Below are 22,900 nucleotides of genomic sequence, written 5' to 3' on the forward strand. Positions count from 1 at the left end.
ATTGTACATGTGGTAAAGCTGAGATATTCGTCTGTTAAACTGTAAGTTTGTTCTTAACACCCAAATCTTGTCATGGAACTCTTCTCCTTCTTCAGTGTACTCCATCTGATGTCACTATTACCTGAAGAGAGCTTTTTAAATAGGAATATTTGCAAAGGTGTGGAGATAAAGAAAGCATAACTTGTTTTTGTGTGTGTAGGATAGTTGCAAGGTTTTGAAAGTTTGGAAAGTGATTTACTTTCTACAAATTCAGTGAACTGAGCCAACTTGTTATGGGGCTAGATGAACATCAATACTGGCACAGGGTTTGGGTCTGCATACTTGGGATGAAGAGGAAGGGGAAGGGAAGCTGGACTTCTCATTTTGGAGGCTATTAGCCATCATACTGGCTTCGCTGTGTCATGAAACTGCTGTCTAAGTACCTTTGAAATTAGCTTTGTTCCCCTCTGTTTCCTGTTTTCCAGTTGTGAGTATTTATGTTCAAATTAAGAAGACATTAAGATAATACAGTGTATAACATCAGCTAAACCAGAGCGTTCTGCTAGATGACTTGACACATGCCCAGCGTTTCCAGATGGCGAGCCTACCTCTTGCTCTGGTTGTGTGCACTGCTGAGTGACTCACTGTGCATTAAGCCACATGGTGAATCAGAGTGTTAAAAACCCAGCTTGCAACATAAGGGGCTGCCTCAACTGAGCAGTATGGCCAAGATAATGAAGAAGCCTTTTGAGAGCTGGCATTGTTTTCCTGGAGTTACTATTTACACATGCATTAAGTTGTAATAGGAATGATTAGCTGGCTAAACTGCTCAAACAGCAAAACAAACCTACGTGTGTGCGTGTGTGTGTATTCTCAAGAGGTCATCAGTTTATTCTTAAAACTGTTAAAATCTTGGCACATTCAAAGTGCAAGAACTAAATAAGCTAGATTTCTTGTACAACTCTCAGTGTTAATAATGGTGTCAGGTATCACAAAAAAGTTAGGCAATCCCCTTCAATTTTGCATACTGCAGTACTATTGAGAAATGTAAGGGAGAGGTGGGCACTTACTTGTGTATCAAGACTGATTGATTTTGATGCCTAAGAAAACATGAACTCCAACTGAAAAATTTCTAGTGGCTGGAGCATTTGTGTGGTCTCTTGCACAAACGCTTACTTTCTCCTAGGGTTTTTTTTTCACCTCAGTGCACACGCTAATAAGATCTCTTTCCTTAGTCTGCCTGTTGTTCACACGATTTTTTGTAATAAATGGAGACCTTTATATTCAAGCATAGAATTTTTCTGTAAGATTTAACTCCATAGCAAGTTGCTCTTTAGTGATGTGCTTGAAGTAAATGTTTCTGAGTGTATTTTAAAGAATAATCTGTTACTTTGAAAGCTTCAGCTCTTACAGGGATGGAACTTGATTTACAAACAAGAAATTGGTGCATTTATACCTTTTAAACAGAATTTATGGCATTTTAAATAAACAGAAGTATGCAAATCTGGGGTGTTTTTCTTCAGCCTCCTTGCCATGTTACTTTCAGATATTAACTAATTCTACTGGAATAATCTGGTCAGTAAAATAATTTGGGGAAAAGTTATTGTTCGAATGATTTCCCTTGTAGTCAGCTCAAAGAAACTAACCATAAAGAAGAATTGCACTACATGATATATAGTCATTGTACAGTGGAGATACAAACACAGCAAACTGGTATCAGCACTTACTGTGCATGTGTCCTGTCCCTGCATGTTCCTGGGCCTTAAATTCTGCAACTCCAGGAAGGCAAGTCAGGACATTCCTGGTTCATGGGGTCACATTTCTTCCTTTACTCCTGTTTTAAAAAAAAAAAAAAACCCTCAGGCCTTAAGGCCTTTTTTTTTAATGTAGCAAATGGTTTGCCATTTAATTGTGTAGAAATTGGACTTACTTCTAAATGCTTTAACGAAATATTTCATGCTTCTTTTCCCCTCTCCCTCTCTTTTGCTTTTCCTCTTCCCTCCCCCAGATGTTTTCCTTTCTCACCATCAAGTCATAATCTCTGAATTGAAAGCTTCATCTGTGGCATTCAAATACTTTTTATTTAATTTATTTTCAGAAATACCACATAATATTTTAGCCTGTGCTCTGTTATTGTACTTCTATTTATTATTACATACTTAAACTACTTCATGAACTAAATGCATGAAAATATGTTTGCATTTAAAAGGACAAAACATACTAGAGTATATATATCCCTGTAATTTAGGTGTTTTTATTGTGCTATACCAGATGACATCACTGATGTTCCTACAGTCTAAGGGTCACAAGGGTTTTTTTTCCACATCCAAAGTAGTGAAGAGGAGTAGCGTCTCTGATCTTCAGAACAGAAAGTCAAGTCCACTAACTTGCTTGTACATGTAGGAAGTTGGTGGCATATCTTTGGCAGGGCCTTTACTTCTCAAACTGAGAAATTCTATCACTTTTCTTACCAGACTGAAATATAAATACATGAGCATGGTATGGGGCTTACTGGTTTAGTCAACCTGTGAACTGACTTAGCAAATGTAGGAAATACTGTATTCTTTTTAATACAGGACAAACTTCTTGAATACTTTATCCTAATTTTAAACTGCCTCTAGTTTTAGAGGTTGGATATTTCAATTACTTTATCAAACTGTATTAGAAAAGTTTTGTACAACAGCGCAAAAGTTGTTTGAAGTACAATGTCTTGCTCTTCATTCAATCTAGAAGCTTCCCAGAGTGCCTAATTGTTTGTTTTGTTTCCTCTTAGATGAATCGACTCCTAAAGAAGTCAGCAGGGTAAGTGCTACTTAGTTTTCTCTCCATCCCCACTAGAAACAAGTGTAAAGTCTCTGAGGCCCACTGTTCACTTGAGATGATTTTTGTGTAGTCTCTGATCAAGGTTTTACTCCATTCCCTTTGCAAACTGGGTCTCCAGAGAAATTGTTGGTGTGCTGACTGACTACAGAGCAGTTAATAAAGTAGGAAATATTAAGAACACTTCATTGGCTGTAAATAGATTGAAAGGTATTTTTCATTAATAAATTTAGAGTTCTCACAGAGTGATTTTCATGATCCAATTTTAAAAAGGTACTTCATGGAAACTAGGAAAATCATGGGAACTTTAAGTTTAGGCATAACTCTGGACTATTTTAATCAGCATTACTACCTTGAGAGATGACAAGCATAACAAGAGGAAACAAGGGAAGAAGTATGTCCTATCTAATTACTCCCTTTGAGATATGCTATGGTACTGATGAGCCAAATTCTTTAATCTGAAGTATTTTGCTGTGTACTGTATGAAATCTAATGTAAAATGTTATTGAAAACCATACTCAGTAATGTTTCTGAGGTTAACCATACATCTGATTGATGTCCTGCACTGTGTCAGTCTATGGTTGAGGACTAACTAGAGGGATCTATTAGAAACTAGTGTCTTTGCTAGTGAATGATGAAGAATCAGTACAGAACAATCTGTTGCCCTCTGACGTGTTCATTCAGCCTGAGGGGCCCAAATATTATCTCATATAAGTTTAGGGGGCCAGTTGTAGCATTCTGAGGCGGAATCATAGTTCTGTTTTGTTCCCCTTCTTGAATTTTATCCAAAAACTATTTCATGTTCCCAGGAGAAACAACATTGTCGGATGAGGATTGAAAATAAGGCTTGTTGAATGTCTGCAAAAGCAGACTGGGTTCCTTGCTCTCAGTGGAAGTCCTTTGGAAAATTCTAAGATATGGAAGGAGTGGAAGCAGGCTGGTAATAGAAACCTTGGCTTGACAACCCTGAAAGCAGAGGGCTAGGATATGCAGGAACTAAGGTTTACCACCAAAAAGAGGTTGAATGATGCCTAGAATGAGTTTATGCAAGCAAATATTCTCCATGTATGTGATGTGCTATATGTGATGTGTTTAAGGGATTTGAGATTTTAGGCAAAAGTTAGTATGTTTTAGTAGTTTATTCTTTTATAATGCAGTTTTGGTCACCCTCGCCAGTTCCTTAGTATTTAGCAGTTATGGCAGGTGAGTAAATGCCTATTGGTGCAATCAAAGTTTATTATAAATAATATATTTGTATATACTGTTTTGGTTCAAAATAAGTAAAGATCTGCCTAAAAAAATCTCAGAAGCACTAATTATTTCTGTGGAAGAAAGTTCCTTTTAATATTTTCATAAATCTGGTAAATAGATCCACATTTCTACATAAAACTCTGTAAAGTGGAGTTGTGAAATGTATCCATGTGAAGAAATCTGAGCTGTTTAATGCCAACAAAGGAAAAAGAAGCAAATTCTGGAACCCTGAATCTCCTAGACAATCTCGCCCTGCTAGTCACCCCCTCTGTCTTTCAGACACACTGGTCCCAGCTATCTCAGCCTTTCAAAATCATAAATAGTAGCTTAGACTTTTCCTGAAGATTGGCTGTCACTTCAAATCTTGGAGGTAGTGGGATGCAAAACTGTCTTATATGTAAATGGATGTCATGTGCAAAAGTGAAATAACATTTTAAGTGAAATAAAGATGTTCTCAAGTAAACTGTTTCTTTTTTTTTTTTAGCTATCAGTCATTGTGTACTTGGTGTGTATGTCTTGTTACATTGCTATTTTTCTTCTAAGTGAGGACACTCAGTAATGCATGATACTGCAGATGGACATGTTTGTTAGTTGATAGTATTTTTTTAATACAATAACGTAATACAATAATACAATATAATGTAGACTGTTGTAGTACATTCACTTCCTTCAGCAGCAGCTCAACCAGATGCAAATTTAATTGAAATCTGAACATAAATTAGGATTTAAATTAGGAAGGTTCTCTACTTGAATAGTGTTTTTCAGACAAAAGACATGTTCATGCTGACTTAAAAACTGTAAGTTTTAAAGTCATTAAGTACTGTTTAAAAGTCATTAAGTACTACATTTTTAATTCCTGAAAATATTTCCAAAAAGAGACTTTTATCTGTATCATAGACATTCAAAAGTAAAAGGTTAGTGAAAGCATATTTTATTGCTGAATTAAGCCATCAATTAGTTTTAAAAGTTGCATTAGTTAAGTACCAAGGCAGGAATTTGCTTAACACATAAGTATGTATTTTTCATAGCTGGATCTTTTTTCTTCCATCTTTCAATATTGGGCAAAGTAAAAACTCGCATTAAAATGAAACATTCATAGTCATATGCTCTGACATCAGTTGCTTCAATACTCTTGTTCTGTTGTGTTTATAACTAAATAAATTGGAGGGTATATTTTTCACTAAAACTCACTGGCACTACCTCCTTCAATCCTCCTTGTTTTTTTGTTTTATTTGTTTGTTTTTCACACATACAGCATTCTGGTATTGTTCTACAAGATCTACATGTTGAGCTTTTGTCATTAATTTGCCTTTTTTTTCTTTTTGTCAGTCAAATGCAATGTGATGAATGGTGTCTAGCACTTTGTTTTAAAATCCTTTACTTCTTGAATTATTGGAATGAATTTTCAGTATTGTCAAGGGATTTTATTGCTGCTCACACTTCAAAAATTGAGGAAGTTCTGAAGAATGCTATGGTACAAGAATTACATTTTTAATTTTTGGCCATTTTTTGGAAGCTTAGTAGCAAAATGAAAAGTGAGAATAAAATGAAAATAAAAGTAGCAATCTTGGACATTAGCATTGTATTGATTTTTTTTTGAAAAAAGAGAAGGAAGAGAAACCCTCAAATTTCTTTCATTTTGCGATTTGCAGAACAGAAATTTTTCAAAATCTATTTTTCATTTTTCAGTCAAATTTGCTGATGGCAGTGTTATCAATATTTAGGTGTTCAGAAGCTATGTGTAAAGATATCCTAGATTGACTTGTCATAATTACTGACCTAGGGAAAAAATGGATTTCCTGGTTGCTGTAGGCTGCTTTTAGCATAAGAAGATCCCTCGTTACAAAATGTCTCATGAGCATCTGTGACCAAACAGTGAACCTATAAACATCTTTCTGTATGCTAGACTATAGTATTTATGAAATATATGTAACTGGGGAGAGATTCTCCTTTTCACGTGATGAAGTACCATTGGGAACCCCCTTGGAAGTGCTGAATATCTTCTGCTTACTTATTGTGCAGATGTGGTTTGATTGATCCCACCCTAGCTACAGAAGTGGTTTTCTGGGCAGAGGGATTTCAGAAAGAAAACCAATTATTAACCTATTTTAATGCAGAAAACTTGAGCTGAATTTTATACTCTATCATTATTTTATCTGCTAAAGGAAAAAAAAAATAGAGAAGGGTGGGTTTGAACACTTAAGTGCATATGGATATCAGGAATATGACATATTTCTTTCACAGTATTAGTGAAATGCTGTGCATTGGAGACATGTTATTCTTTTTTAGTTGGCAAAAATAACCCCATTCCTACATGAACTATAGCCAAGATTTTGTTCTACATGCTGTTAAGTTTCCCATGATCACTATGTGCTCTTTTGTACCTCAGATTTTGAAGTTTAAACAAAAATACTCAATGTTCCTGATATGGTCACGGTGAAACTAGCTGTTGTTCGTTTCCCTTAATGACTTTCCATTCCACGTTTGCTTCAACAAAACCTCTAGTGAAGCTGCATTTTGGCAAGTACTTTTGCTTTGTAAACTTTGGTGATGCCAACAGCAATTCACTTTGCAGAAGTTTACCATATAAACACCAGAAGATTATTACCTAGCAAGTGCCTAGCACATTTACAGTACTTTATTCTTGGAGACAGCAATAATACTTTAATCCTCTCCTTTCCCCTTTTTGGACTTGGAGCTTTTGGCAGCTCCCTTGGCACCAGCTAGCACCCAGCACAGTATGTGACTGACAGTTACCGAATTAGGAAGTATGTTTTCAGTAAATAGTTGCAATAATTGCATGTCTGTTCACTGTGTGACTGACAAAGTTCTTTTTTTTTTTTTAATGGCATACTAGCAAAGCCAGTTCATTCTTAGTAGTGTTCCTATATTAAAAATGGGATTTAAACATTTTCATGCTGTCCCAGAACTGAATATTGCAATAAAATAATCAAAAAGTTAAGAGAATGCAATAAACATATGTATTCAGTCTTTAGAAATGGTATAAATAGCATTGTAGCATTGTACCCCTTGTCATCAGAAGATGATGCTTGTGTGAGGTGATTTCTGATAAAGTAAGTCTTGTTGATACTGTGGTAGTAATAAGCAATAGCGGTAGGTAAATGGGAAAGTTGAATTTTGATTTTATACACAATGTTTTTAGAGTGCTTGTAAGTCAAGTATTAGGAGGGAATGTGATATTTATAAAAAGCTTTTTAAAAAGAGCACTATTCAGCTCTGCCAAGTTAAAATGAAGCTGTTAATTGACTTTATCCTTTTTTATTACATAATTCAGAGAGGTAGCATAATTGAGATATTCATGCAGTTTTATGACCCTTATAGTTAATAACAGCTTATATGGTTCCTTCTGTGTAATCACAATGTTCTGTTCTTGTAAGCCAAGCCTCTGCCTTGTATTCCGTATTTTTCCTGTTACTAGTGAAGCAATTTATTTCAGTGTTACTGTTTGATAATAGGGAAGGAATTGATGGAAAGATTAGAACTGGATGCCTGCGAGCGGTGGCTATGTGGCAAGGAGTTTCTGCTAGAAAGGTGTTCCCCCTTCCTCCCTGAGGCTTGAAAATCAGCCATGTAAACAGGCTGCGGAACATATGCCTTCAAAATCTGTGAACTCTTTCTCTGTAGAGTGAGAGCTGTTTTGCATCCTTTGACATAACAACAGGGCCTGTCCTGTCAAATGTCATTTCATATTTGCCCCTCTTTGGTTTTGTCATGAATAGCGTTTGATGTGGGAACAAACAATTCATAAATACCTGTGTATGGTGCTGCAATGCTAAACTTTATTTACTGAGCAAGTTATAACCCACGTCCTCTCCAGTCAAAACAAGAAGAATAGACGTCAGACAAATGCGTGTAGAAGCAGTTTTCTCTGAGGCTATGTACAAGTATTAAAATTAATCACCTCAGCAAAGTCTGCTCTTTATAGCTTCTTGCTTTCCAGTGTCCAAGTTTAAACAAAACTGCTTAAACAAGACAGCCCTCGTTACTTCTTCTGAATTTTGGATCAAGGAAATTTTTCTGAGCTTCCTCTCCAAGCTCACTGCTCTTTTGAAAACCGGCTCTGTGCTTTACGCCTACTTACCACATTCTCTCTGCTTTTATTTTTCAGTCTTGAGGATTTGACATCCCTCCACTAAGCATTTCTACCCTGAAGAAAGCAAGCAGTTTTACTCCCTTTTTGTAGTTTTCTTTTTTTAAATGAAGTCCTGACCCATACTTTAGTTCTTCACATGTGCAGTTTAGATGTTTTAACTATTATTGGGACATAATTGCATCTTTGTTTTCTATTCCCAAAAGGGGAAACATCAGTTTCTATGCGAGATGTGAACAGCTGTCAGTGCAGTCAAATAATGCAAAAATCTTAGTTTGTGAAAATGCTAGGCCTGTGTAAGGTAGCTGTACATGTACACATATATATGCGCACATGTATGCCACCTAACTTACATACGCATAAGCAGTGTACATAACATATGTTTGTGTCCCTTCACCAGTTTCATTGGTTTAATTAAATATTTTGGATCTTCCTACAAGAATTGCTTCCTTGATATCCTGTGGCCATCGGAGGTGCAGTAACACCACTACACCTAAAATGCAATCAATATTATCATTTAAAAAACTAGGTGACTCTTGTGATGTTTGCAGTTCTAGGCTTTTCTGTTTCTAACTTAGTTGTCTGAAGCTTGTTACTTGGTATGGGAAAGTGTAGTGACATGTGGAATAAATATTCTAAGTAATCTTTTAAACACCCTTGTAAACAAGACATCCATTATAGGGCTGCCTGTGCTTGCAAGAAACCGGTTTTGGTGACCAAAATGTTCCTCTCTAATCCTGTGCTCCTTTGGAGGAGGGGAAAAAAAAAAGGGGCAAGAATATACTTCAGTTTAAAAATCTGTTTATATTATGTGGACAAATAAACTAATTGTCCCAAAATCGTTTAACTGATACATTGTAGTTCTTTAAAAAAAGGTATAGTAGGCTAGCATTAATGATCTTCCCTGAAGAAAGTTGATGGTCTAAGTTACAGAGGCAACTGGAAAATCATATAGAGAGAGTTTAAAACCAGGGTGATATCTGTAGATATGTTGTATTTTCTTCATAAAGCTACCTGAAAGGAAGGGAAAACTAATACATATCAACAAAAGGCATCGAATAGTTTGGTTTATGCATTCATTTTTGTGATTGCAATGATTATTTTTAAAAAGCGCAAAAGTGCTGATGTGTTTTTTTGTTTGTTTTTTTGTTTGTTTTAATCAGGTATCAATGGCATTGAGAACTTTCATATGTAAGACTGGTATTTTCATACTTCTGTCATAGTATAAGCATATCTAGCCTGAAATAGTTCAGATTAACATCTCAATAATGTGTCATGCAAATGTTCTGTTTTCCAGACGTTTAAAACTGCAAACGAATTCCCCCTTTTCTTTTGTGCTTGAAAGTTTTTTAGTTCATCTTTAAATTTGTGGCTTGGTTACCTGGTGACTCTTTATGTGCTGAGACTATATTTTTATAGGAAAGAAAACTTGTGTTGGCTGGAAGTTCATTGTGAGATTTTGGTAGTTTAGGGCTTAGTAGCTGTTTAGTTTCTCTATTCTTCACAGAAAAGAGAGTAGCTGACAGTTTTAAAGAGAAGATTAAAGAAGTGTGGGTACAGGTTCTTGTCACATTTCAGATCTCATGACTTAGGTTTTTGAAATGAAATCCAGTTCCAACCTCAGGCCATTGTTTCATGTAAAGCAATGTGTAGGACTAATTGGATTCAGTACCTGCAAGTCTTGAAGTTGTTATTGACATAAATACAGGTAGTTTGATGAAGTATTAGCTGGTTGTCAGAAGTATGTAACCTATGTAACCTAAGAGAGAGTAAGCATTTTAAACTCCCAAAAGGCCTGTGTATATCTTTTGTTTGTAATGATTTACTGCCCTTCAGTTGAAGGTCCTGACAAAAGCCTCTATTTGTCCCAGTGGCTTCTAATCCTGGTCCAGGAACTGTCTTACCAGTAACTCCCAACAGCTGTTTTCTTGTTTTTTTGAAGACTGTCATTTTGATCTCATAAAGCTCTTTTGTCTTTAGCTTTTTGAGGCTTTTTTGCATGTTAACATGCCTCTCAGATTACATTTGTGGACTCATTTATGGGCTCAATTTCAAGTGCCCTGGGACAAAATACCCTGTAAATATCTGCAGGTCCTTAGGCACCTCTGGAGTTACTTGCAAATGGACAGGGTGACACTGGATGGACCATATGTAACATTAGCTCTTCCAGCACTGCTGATGTCCTTGTTGCACACTCCATGTCCAGCTGGCATGCTTAATGGTGAGAGCCATGACAATACCTCCTATCTGCCAACTCCTCTTGCGTAACAGACTGGAATGAATGGAGGAGGCCTGGGGTGGGACCTGAGGCTGGACCTGAAACACTGGTTATCAGCATCCACACTGTGTTCCCAGGACCTGTCTGCACTTAGATGTGACAATGCTCCTAAGGGTGGGCAAGGAGCCTTGAAAATTTTCAAGAAAATGCTTCATGGAGGAGAATGGGGCCCTGTTTTCCAGAAGTCTGATTCCAAGGCACACTGGTATGATAGATGGCCACCTTCTGCCATTTCCTGGGCAAAACAGCTTTGCTGTCTTTACCCACTGAGTCTGTAACAAAGAACAGGACTTTACAGCCCTGTCCCAGAAGGTAGCACTCCTCTGGCTCCTTTTAGCCCTGTGGTTAGCTAGAGGCCTCCTACATCAGTTGGCACAGAACTCTGTCTCTTGCTTCTCTCTGAGGTACTCTGAAACCAGCCTCAGATGCCCAAATCACAGATGAAAAATAAACAGCATCAAGAAGAATCTCTCTGGATGTGGCCACTTCCCCCATGTTTTGCAGCTTTCTCAGATTTTTCTCCCCAGATTTCTTCCAGTGAAGTTCTGCATCCCCAAAGTACGTGTGGCAGTGCTTCTCCATGTTAAATGGAGACTACAATTGTAGACTGTTTGTTTGTTCTGACTTCTCCTGGCCTGTGGATAATGTCATGTACTATGAAGTCTGTAAAAGGACATGTTTGTATTGCAGAGCCTGGCAATTGCTGATTTGGAGAAAGAGTTCTGTAATAGGGATAGGTATTATATAGCAACTTACTATTCTCATTGCTGCTTAGAAAACATTGTAGGAAGTTACAGGAAAACAGATAAACTTCCGGATTGTAATTGTACTTATTAACCCTGTGCTCTGTTAATGAAGTCTTTTTGTTGCAGCGGAAGGGCTTTTTCTTTTCTGCAACAGCATAAAATGCCCCTGACACAGCTACCTTATAAGCAGGAAAGCATGCAGATTAATCTTTCATTTCAGTTTGTCATACGTAACATTTACTTTAGATATTGAGTGCTTCAATTTTTTTTGTGACTTAATTCTTCAGAGTGAATGCATTAAATACATTTCACTTTCTGATGTTTCAGTATCTCCTTTAATGCAATAAAATATTTGTGATTCTCGATATTTGTGTTTAGATCCAAGACAGAGCACTAATCTTAAATCAACTGTCACTGTTGGTTGCTGTCTTCTATTGCAATGTTATGTTCTAAAGAAAATAACTCTAAAACTACTTTTATGCAAATATTGCAAAAACTTTCTTCTTTCATCAATATTTATAAAAGATTTTCCTTTTAAATTATTAGTTCTTTTTTATAGCATTATGATGTATGTAACTAGTAAAAATAGGATATGGATAGGTTAAATACGAAATACTTGCAGACACTGAATCTTAAACAGAAGGAATCAGCAACGGGAAGAATGGATTAATTAAAAGGACTTAAGTATTGTTATGGTTTAAACTGCAAACTAAAGTGCCATGAGTAATCAAGAAACAGTACTTGTGCTATATCTGATGACAAGTATGCTTTTCTGCAGATTATGTTGAATTTTTCGTGGAATTACTTTCCTAAAGTAAGTTTGATATCAAAGATATACTGGTTTATGTTAGCAACTGTATTGGGTAGTGCTTGGGTAGTACCAAGGTTTGTTCATCACTTATTTGGTGTTTAAATGTACAGTTTCATAAAATATATTGTGGCATTTCAACCAAAAATACTGTGGTTATCCAATCTAAAATGCCTGAGAACAAATAAATAAATCTCTTTCAGTCCGCTGTAGTAAAAACCAAGAATATTTTGCAACATGACAGAATAATTGCCTGTTCTTTGCTGGTGATTGATCTAACTCATAGAATTAGTTAATTTGACGGTTGTAGATTCAGAGACTGCCAGTATAGAAATCTGCCATATTACAAGTGCATGTATTATACAGCTACCTTTTTTTTTTTTTTGTAACATGAATGTATGCAATGATTTGCCCTGCTTATAAAACGTTTGCAAGCATGTTACAGAGGTGAAGATAAAGGGCACATAACTTATTGTGTAATTACTATGCACACAGAATTGCTTCTTGATTATGGTGAAAGTTATTATTATGCCACTGCTGTTATGCCAGTGGACTCATTTTTGCTGATGCCTTCTGTGAATGTATTAGCTTCAACCTTTGAAGATTTGACTTAAATCCTGAGCGTACATCACAAGTGAAGAGAAAGGTATTCACTTCCAAGTCCTGAGAAGGCATTTTTCCACATAATAAAGGCCTTGTGAATTTGTTCTTCATTAGCTATTGTTGTTTTAGAATATGTGGCTAAATATACTTTTGCAGGTCTGGGTTAACAGGCATGTACAATGTAGACTCTCATTCATCATTTTCCTGTTACATAGCTACTTATGGCTGTACAGTAAGGATAAAGCCATTCATAAAAATCACAGTTTCCTGAAATGGTACTATTGTTTTCTCCCTTTGAAAATCTATACAATAGTAAATATGAGGCATGACAAAGGACAGTCAGTTGCAAATGGAAGCTCGCCAGATACCATACTGTATTAGTAATGGTAATGGCATTCTGTGTTATAAGCTCAAGACTTAACCAAGTAGTAAATACATGTATGTACTATGACCTTATATTGCTGTCAAAAATTTAATAATCATGTTAATTTATAGAAAGAATTATTAAGTGTTATGTTTGTTCTCCAAGGAGAACACTTTGGATATGCTAGGTTTTGAGAACACTTTGGATATCCTAGGTCTCATACAGTTCTAAATGTCTGTCTGGAACAATAGATTAATACAGCATCATGTGTTAAGAAGGGGTTGTGCTTATATTTTGTTCTCCAATAACCATTTTTAGGTCAAGATTAAGATCTACTTAATTTGAAGGATTCACAAATTGGTATTATTCGGCAAGCACTTTTTTTGAAATGAAGAAACCAAATGTATCATAAATATATGGCCTGTATTCATGACATAGTGTGTTACATGCAGAAATGCATGAAAGGTTCAGTGGGAATAATGAAAATTTTATCATGGGATATACTGTGCAAGTTTTGTGCCTAATGCATCAGTAAGTGTTTGTCAAATGCACATGTATACCCAAAGATACAGGCAGAGAAGATCTACAGAGATAGTAAGCAATTAAAGTTCATGCATATAAAAGCGGGAGTGGTGGGTACACTGTGGTGCTTCTAACTTATGCGGCATTTTCCACAGTATTGCTTACACTAGTCTGGTCTATATTACATTTGGCTGTAAAGCATGAATTAGCGAGAGATTAAGATTTACTCTTTCAAGCAACATTAATCCATCTAAATATCACCAGCTTCCTTTTTAGTTTGTGACATAATTTACTCAATAAATAATCGACCATACTGTTTTCTTCAGTTACTACTTTACCAGTTTTGGTCAGGGTAATGAATCTGTGCTTATTGCCAAGTATTACTTTCTATGAAATTTTTGTCAGTGATGCTGTCACACTACACATGCACATTTACTGACAATTTTACCTGCCACTCAGGACCTGGTTTCAGGACTGAGGAACTGGATAACTGAAGGGGAGCTGGGCTCCTGAAGGGAGGATGCATCTCCTTTTCTATGCTATCTCATCATACCTGCAACCAGCACCCTATTGCTCTCATCTATATCCTAATTGCTCTGTAGTCTCTTTCTTGCTCCGTATCGGCTATTTTCAGTTGAAACAAATGCCTGTTATGCCACAACACTTAGCGTGGTTTTGGCTCGTGTGATTTCTGTCCTAGAGTCTGTTGGTGTTAGTTGTTCCTGTATTTCAAAAATGGAGATACTTGAGCTACCACCTCAAAGCTCTGGTGCTTCACACAGTTCCATCATTTGGTTCACAAATTCCAAGGGAAGATGCTGGCAAAGGTAGTTAGCTGTCTCTTCCTGATGGGGTAGGAGCTTAAAAGGTGGGAGCTGAAGGTTACTTGCCTTCTGATTGTCACATCTCTCAGTTTCTTCTTGAGATATTGTCATGTGATCTAGGCCAAGTTTAGGCAATTACTAATTGTACAGTGGTTTACTCAATGCATTTTGAACAAAAGACTAATGGAGCATAGAGTGGAACGCTGTGCCTCTTACTTGACTGTCATCTGACATGGCAGGCAGCTGAATTAGGACAGTTAAGATTGACTCAGTATTGGAATCTCAATGTATTATTATTATTTTAAATAAGTGTATATGTTAAAAACAGCAAAATACAGCTGAGTTATTCTAAAATGTTTTTCTCATTTTGCTTCAATAGTATCAGGACACGAATATGCAAGGTGTAGTGTATGAATTGAACAGCTACATAGAACAGCGCCTGGATACAGGAGGAGATAACCAATTACTTTTGTATGAACTGAGCAGCATCATTAAAATAGGTAAGAAAGAGATTCGGATGTCTCTGAGCTGTTACTTAGCATCAGTGCTCAGCACACTTCTTACGTGGTATAGTTAATAAAGATGGGCATTGAGGTATAACTGTATTCTTGTCTCAGTATTAACTTATTCCAGCTTGGCTTTTGTATGTCAGTGAATCCCTGACTGCCTTTAAGTGAGTTTCTTCTCAGGAACTGTATATCCAATTGCAAAATTAGAGCTCCCTGTAAAATGAACCGCAAAGCAGATTATTCTGGTTATGATGGTATTGCAGGCAATACCGAAAGTAAAAAAATCATCCTTCAATAATATCACTGCATGCTTTAACCCCTTTTCAACAAAACAGAGATGTTATTTGGAAGAAGGCCAATCTTTTTCATGATCTCAAATTACATTTAGTAGTCTAAGCATTTTTTTTTTCTATCTGTAAGTACTGTTTTTAGTAAGGAAATAGTATACATCACTAAAAGTTAAGAAAATATTTCCAGTAACAATGTAAGTATAAATGGTAGGATTTTTTAGCCAGAGTGGATGTACTCAGACTTCAATAGGTAGAATCAGTAGCTTTGTTCAGTATTGCTTTCAAGCAGCTCTTCAGAAACGTTTTCCCTGTTCCTGCTACTTCGTCATTTTTAATGATGAAATAATTGTCTGGTTTATATATATGATGTTTCAAAAGGACCATTTCTGTTTACTGATTTCCCTTAAGTGGCTATTTGGACATTGATGTTCAGCTCACAGCAAATCAAAATTGGGTTTTGTTAGTATACTGCAAGTGAGAAGCTAGAAGGGACAGGGTCTGCTTATCTTTTACAAAAGTTTTTCTCTTGTAATGTAGGTAAGATTTAAGAATTTCTTTTATTGTGCTCTTCTACCTCCTAGCTCAATGTGCTTATATATTACAGCTGAATGATTTGGAATTTGAGTGCAAATTACCATGCCCTGAACTCTCATTGATGTGACACAGTTGATAATAAGCGAGTAACTAGATAGGAGGATTTTTTTTTTCCTTCTGTTAAACAAATGCAGAAAGCCAAATGATTTGATTACACAGAAGTAGAATCACTCCCATGAAATGTACTGAATGGATTCTTGTGTTTATTCATAAAAATGAGATGTCAGATATGTGTATTTACTGGCTATAACATTTATTAACTGTTGAAAAGAAAGATTTACTTATACTCAAAGTATCATGCATATTGTGTAAAGCAGAGTAAAAAACATTGACCTGCTATCCTCCTGATTCTGAGAGTTTTCATTTTAGCGATAAGGTACATTGGTTGGTTGACTTTAAACTTTTGAAAGTTTAAAGCACTTTGTTTTATGAAACAGGATAAAGCTATCTGAATCTGGCAAAAATCACTGAGAGGTGCCAAAACTCTGGTGTGTCAATGTTTTTAATATGGGGCAGGTGCAGAAAATAAACTGGTTTGTTTTGAAACACATTTTTATGACAATATTTGCAACATTCCATTTTCCCATACTTTTCTATCCTAAGACAAGGACAAATATAGCTTGCCATCTAAAAATAGTACTTCTTTTGCTCATGGAAATTATAATGTTATCTGCCTGCTTATATTGTAATTACATGTTCTTATATTATTTCTATACTGTCATATGAACTAATTTAAATTTATAGTCATTAGGCCTAGGAATAGGAATAAGATGTATGAGGAGGTCATTTCTAATTAGCTTTTAGAATATATTACATGAGAATGGGGAAAGTAAGTATTATCCTTTACTTCTAATTTGGTAGGGCCTGGGAAGTTTCAAGGGACACAGCAATAGACTTTCACTTTTAGAATTTTAGATGTTTGTCCTAAGTGGAATTGAATCTGTGGTTTCACCTCAGAGAACTTGCGAAAGTTCTATTCTCCCTCTGAGTACAATTATTTCTTTTATTATTGCTTTGGCAGCTACAAAAGCTGATGGATTTGCACTATATTTCCTGGGAGAATGCAATAATGTAAGTATTCTGGATTTAGATGCTGCTTTTCTTTACAATTGCAAGTGCAATTTCCCCTTTTACAATGATATTTTAATTTTATTTTGTACCTCATTTAGCAGGAAATGCTACCTAAGTGCTGAATATTAACATTATATTATTTTTATTTCTGTAAAGTGGAAGTTTATTGAACATAGTGATAATTAAAAATGTTTTCTGCAGGTATAGTCCTGTTCTTTCTCTGACTGTAGTAATTTCACTTTGAATTTGGCCCCATTATTAATTGTTTTTAACAAAAAGAAACTTAATTAAAATTTGCTCTTCAGCATAACAAATTCTTTTCATCTGGTTGCCAGCTGCAACTTGATAATGAGATAACATAAATTTCAGAAATAGATTTTGGTTAGCATGAAGAAATAAATGGTACATTTAAAATTAATGAATCAAAATAATTTCTGGTATAAATTAATTGTCCAGAAAAATTTGAATAGCAATGAGTCCAATACATTATTCCTATGAGCATACTTGCTGTTTTGTTATTTGGCATTTAAAATTCATTATTTTTTTTGTATCCACATTAATTTATACAGATAGCATTATGCAAGATTTTGTAGTTACTTTGAATGTCTACAAAGAAGAAAATGTATTTTATATTTCATCAGAGTTCCATCAAATTAAAAATCACATTTTGTCCAAAATTTTATGTCTTCCTTTTGTTCAAGAAACAAATTAAACTCTTCTAACTGAAGATGACTAGAGAGGAAAATATTTTTCTCATTGTTTTGGTTTCCTTACTTTACACGGCCAATTTTAATAGTTTATTTTTGTATAGTCCATTAGCCAATTTCCTCTGCTCTTTGTGAAATAAGTGCATTCAGAAAAAGGGAAAAAATACTGTTTGTGAAATAATGGAAAACAGGATGGAAGATGTGGGGACTAGCAGGTGACTTGAGCCCTGCCCTGAGAATACTTTTTACTTGTTCAAAAAAGATGGTATATAATTCAAAGAAGGTAGAAAAAGACCTATAAAGAAACTTTCACAAGATAAGAAATGGATATGAGTTTTCTATTTTTTTATTTGATAAATATTTCATTTTATAAAGATAAAACATTTTATTATTCAGGAATTGGCCCTATTCTAAATGAGTTGTGTAAGTATGTAAATATTACGGATATTTTAATCACTTTTCACTAAGGGTAGTAAGTGTAGTTTAAATAACATGTTGCTTCATCCTCTATGAATACCAGTTTTGATTCTCTTTAGTAGATGATAGCATTCACTTCCATGGGTGGGGGATGAAGCAGAGCTTCCCTGAGCAGATTCCTCCTGTTGCAAGAGGCAGGAACTTGCAGGAAGTTTAGCCACCAGTTTTGGGCGCACAGCGCTGGCCAGCTTCGGTGGCAGTAATCCCATGCCGGCTGAACAGTTAGTTCATCTCTTCCTATTGTAAATGCTCCGTAACAGCTTACAGCAAAACCAACTTTACAGCTTGAGAATTCTTACTGTGGTTGGGTTTTGCATTTTAGATTAGTGTGGCAAAATAAGGGGTTCCTCCCAGGTGACTGGGCACTTTCTGACCCTCTTCCCCCCTCCCCTTTTTTCCTTTGTTTTTTTTTTAATAGTCTTATGAGCAGTTGAACCTATTTGCTTCCCAGTATAATTCTTCCCTAAGAAAGTTCCACCTACTAAAAACACACATTGACTTTCTTAACCACTGCTGTGTAGCTGCATCTCCCAAAATGGAATGTTCTTCATGTAGTTATTATAGGGACTGATCCCAAGTCCTTTGAAGCTAGTGTGAGATTTTCATTCACATTAGTGGGCTTTGGGTCAGAGCCATATTTATTTTCATGTAACTAACTGGTAAGGCATTAGCCTACTTTTTATAAGAAATTATTACTGAAAATTAATTTGGATATCTTTGAGTCTTGAATATTAAATTTAAAGTATGTGTCCAAATTACATTAACCACTGGCCAGCAAATACTAGCAATATATTTTTATTAAATGGATTTTTCTTAAATGGATTGAACAAAAAGATTCTGTATAGCGTAAGTGGCAGACTGGGGCTCATTCTTTAAGTTGACGCTAATTATTTTGCTTCAAAAGTGACAAAAAGCCTATTCATTAAGGTAGGCAAAACAGTTGCTGAGCATCTATGGCCACATGTTGAAAAATGGCTTCTATTTTTTGGTGGGTCAGTTTTTAGATGCTTAATTTGAGACTTAAGTTTCTCAAGTTCAGCAAACTGTTATTTTTTTTCATTTTAGCATTTGGCTTTTTGTTCGTTACCTTTAGAAAGTTACATAAATCTGCCTGTATCTATCCAGACAGCAGCCTCATATTGCAGAACTAGTTCTAATATAACAGTTACTTCCACCATGCTTTCAAAGAAACAATCTGTGCCTGAATGCTGCTTTTTTCATGTGTGTGCATCTGTCTTTGTGAGAATTAGGTAGTGGGAGGGAATTGTGTAAGAATGGGGGAATGCAGATAATAAGTAGATACCTACTTTCTTACAAATGGTTTTCTAACCTTTAGTAATGTGTGTTGTAACTACATCTAGGGACCTCAGGATCAAAACAGAAGTGTGAGGGCATCAACTCTTCTTTGTTGTAGCTCCCACTGTAAATATGTATAGGTGCACTTGTGCCTGTTTAAAATAACAACAAAAAAACTAAACCTGAGAATCTTGATATGCGTTAAACTAAGTTAAGGGGCATTTTTAGAATATGAGACTCCCATAGCTGCCTTTGGCCTAGATTAAATTATGAGTCTCTCATTAAGATAGAAAATAGCTTCCTTTTATAGAAATTCTAGGTGTTTACAAAATGAGAAACTGCAAAAGATTACTGCATACTGTGTGCTATTATTTCTTTATATTGAAGGAAGAAAACTGCTTTATGATTGCAAATTTTAAGTGGGTTACTAACAGTTCAGTGTTAATCTTTCTTCGATTCAATTATTAATATGGACAACACTTCCCTTACTTGAAAATTATATTAGAATATTTTTAAAAATTTGCTTTAAAGAACTGAAAACATGTTTGTTTAGTGAGAAGAAAAGCTCTAGATTAGCTTGTCCTTTGGCTTTTATAGGAGCATTGGTTTTTATAGGAGCACCTCATGTTTGAAAGAAGTCTGTTTGAATTTACCAAGACAAGGTGTCCTATTGCAGGTACCATAAGCACACTGTAGGATTCAGAAGAAAAATGTGTTGTCACTTTTGACTTCCATGCATTTGTTAAAATACTGGTCCATGTATAAAGTTTCTTCATAGCCTTGTTTGCTTTTTCTCTGCAGAAATCCACAAAACTACAGCTTAACTTGTGTTAGAGTAGGATAACAGTGTAAGAACAAGGTAATTTCTGGCTGATGGGGCAGGCTGAATGCCTTCAGGGGCTTTGGTTGAGTGAATTTACTTGAAATGGAAGCTGCTACACCAATTACAGGTTACAGGGTGTTTCCTTATGCAACCATTACTCACAATTGGTGCTGGAATGTGTGTGGCTAATTCCATTATTTTAGTGACCTTCTGGTTGTTTGGATTGCTTGGGAGTGCTAGCATTCCTTGTACTCCATGCTAAGGGTATTCTGATACCATGCTTCTACTTTTTAAATGATTGCCCATGAGCAAATCAGGACCCTTTGCATGTCCAACTCCTTGGTTCCCCATAAAGTCACCCTGTGTATCAGAATCTGGTTTTATATATTCTGTGCATCTGGTACAATGCAGTGCAAAATATGCATGCCCTGGTGTCACCAATTTCAAACAGTATAGCTTTCCGATCATGTAAAATGGGCTGAACAGGACTGTGCCCATTCTGCATGTGGTTCTTGAACTCTCTGTGTAATACAGTGTGCAGTGCAGATGTGCTCTAAGAAATTATCTTTGTCCATGGGTTAGTGCAGTTATGCATATAAAATAATTTATTCTTAAGGTACATAACATTCATTTTGCAAATACTATATATTCAGAAACTGGAAACACTTCCAAATGAAACAGGAGTGTTTCATAATGCTCAAGGAAAGCATTTTGCTTTGTTTCAGTTTTTTGTTTTATTCCTTGTGGGGATGAAAATACATTCAAACTTCTCATGCTATGACCTTAATTGAGTATCATCTTTAAACATGACAAAGGATTTACTGAAATCCTAGTATTTGATTGTGTGTATATGCAAATCAGTCTATCTAAGTACCATGCTAGCTAGGCATGGATTTAAGCCCATAAGCTGACATCTTTACAGGGGAATATTTCTAAAATACTTAGCAAAGCTACAGAGTTTCTAATGTGTTATTATATTAACTGATTCTACAAATATTTCTTCTGTGAAGTCCTTATTTGTGTGAGTAATGCACACATGGTTACATTGTTATTCCTACATAAAGATGTATGAGTTAGAATTTAATAGGCATACACTTAAAGTAGCTTTTACTGGATCTTGTGTGCGTTACTTATTTCCTGAAACTGTAAATTTCATTGACAAACAGATCATCCTTGCTTCAGATAGGGGTTTACAATAGCTTTGTTGTAGGAAATAATTGTGTGAGGCCGCAAATATGTGCACATACTTTGTGCTTCAGGGTGTACGTAATTAAGCTGTTCTAGAATTTCTGGTCATACAGAAATTGTTGCAGCTTGATGTGCAGTGCCACCTAGTGAATTTATGGAGTGACTTGAATCATTAAGAACCAGGGAAAAGCATCTCATGATTGCTAACTGCCTCAGGTTTTTTTGTGCCAACCTGAGATGCATGATTTTCAGCATGGAGGCATCATCTCTGAAATGTAAGTCTTTTAACCACGTTTCCAGGTGAACACTCTTCTAGTTGGAAGCCACTTCAGAAAATGTTGGTGTTTATCCTTGAATTAATTCTACCTGTATGTACTCTTTTTGTATATAAAGTGGAAGAAATCTGTTGCTTTCTTACTTGCCAGCGAATAGTGATACTCAGCAGAAAGGGAAGGCTTTTGATGGAGAGGGGGAAGTGTTTAATGTTGTTTTTATCACTTTTCAATAAAAAGATCAACAGTGATCAGGTGGCTATCATAATTAATATGTGAGACAAAAAGGAAGACCTCAGCTTTGAATAGGGAAGGAAGAAATTAGAAAATAGTTACTGAAGTTAGATATTTATAAATTGGCCAAGCCTTTACCATGTGAAGCTAAACAGTGTCTGACAGATCTCTGAGCTGCCATCTGAAAAATCATAAAGGATAGGTGAGGTACGGGAAAACTGAATTTGGGAAAATCTAAAGTTTAACCTGGGGGAAGAGAGTGGAAAGGAGAATGAAAGAATTATGATGTCCCAGTTCAACTTTGAATCAATACATTTTCAAAATGGGAGAAAATGAGTAACTGTCAAGATGCATTTTAATGAAATTTTGATCTTGTTATCAATTTGCTATTCAGATGGACCGATGGAATATGGTCAGGATGAAAATATTACAGGTAGAGTACAGAACTGTTTGGAAAATTACTCAGAGACTAGTAATTTGTGGCTCAGTATCAGAATGGAAAAATATGTTGGAAAATTCTCAAGGATTTATCCTGGATCTGGTTTTACTCAGTATTTTCATTAATGTTATGGATGATGGAAGAGAATAGTCATGTTACATTTGCATAAGACATGAAATTGGTCTGTAGAAACCAGACTCAGTGAGGACAAGTGCGGGGCTCTGTACATAGATCGTATTTTTCTGTGGAGGAATATCCGTAATCCGAATATCAGTAATTCTACATGTGCATGCTCTTAGTTGTTATAAATGAGGGTTTTTTCAGCTGCAGTAAAAGAGGTTTAAGATAAGTTCGTATTTCCTACAAAGTAAGTGCATGGCACCAAGAGGAGAGCATCAAGAGCTATGATACTGTGGCTTACCTGATACATACTAATTTGGCTATGGATCTGAAAGCTAAGTTTGCTGTGTTTAACTGGTAATTGAGAATGGTCTCTTGTTAATACCCTTCAAGATCTAATTACAGGGTACATCATTCCTCTTTCCTGTAAATTGGAAGACTTGTTAATGTATTAGCATCTAGAAGATGTCAGAGTTTACAATAGGTTGCATATACCTAAAGTGCGTATGAAAGGATGAATTTTGTTACATTTGGATTTTTTGTTTCAGTTTGTTTTTTTTTTAAGCACCTCTTG

At 35.7% G+C, this 22,900-nt stretch overlaps 1 protein-coding gene across 1 annotated transcript in view; it reads left to right on the forward strand.

Annotated features, from left to right (window-relative positions):
* The window catches only part of PDE10A (phosphodiesterase 10A), a 205,384-nt gene that overhangs the window by 122,992 nt on the left and 59,492 nt on the right, over positions 1–22,900 (forward strand). The window contains exons 3-5 of the mRNA XM_013945461.2: positions 2,753–2,781; positions 14,686–14,806; positions 16,721–16,770. Coding sequence (XP_013800915.2) covers positions 2,753–2,781; positions 14,686–14,806; positions 16,721–16,770 — 200 coding nt within the window. The remainder of the gene's footprint in view (positions 1–2,752; positions 2,782–14,685; positions 14,807–16,720; positions 16,771–22,900) is intronic.

The sequence above is a fragment of the Apteryx mantelli genome, chromosome 3 (assembly GCF_036417845.1).
Source record: "Apteryx mantelli isolate bAptMan1 chromosome 3, bAptMan1.hap1, whole genome shotgun sequence".
NCBI classification, from domain to species: domain Eukaryota; kingdom Metazoa; phylum Chordata; class Aves; order Apterygiformes; family Apterygidae; genus Apteryx; species Apteryx mantelli.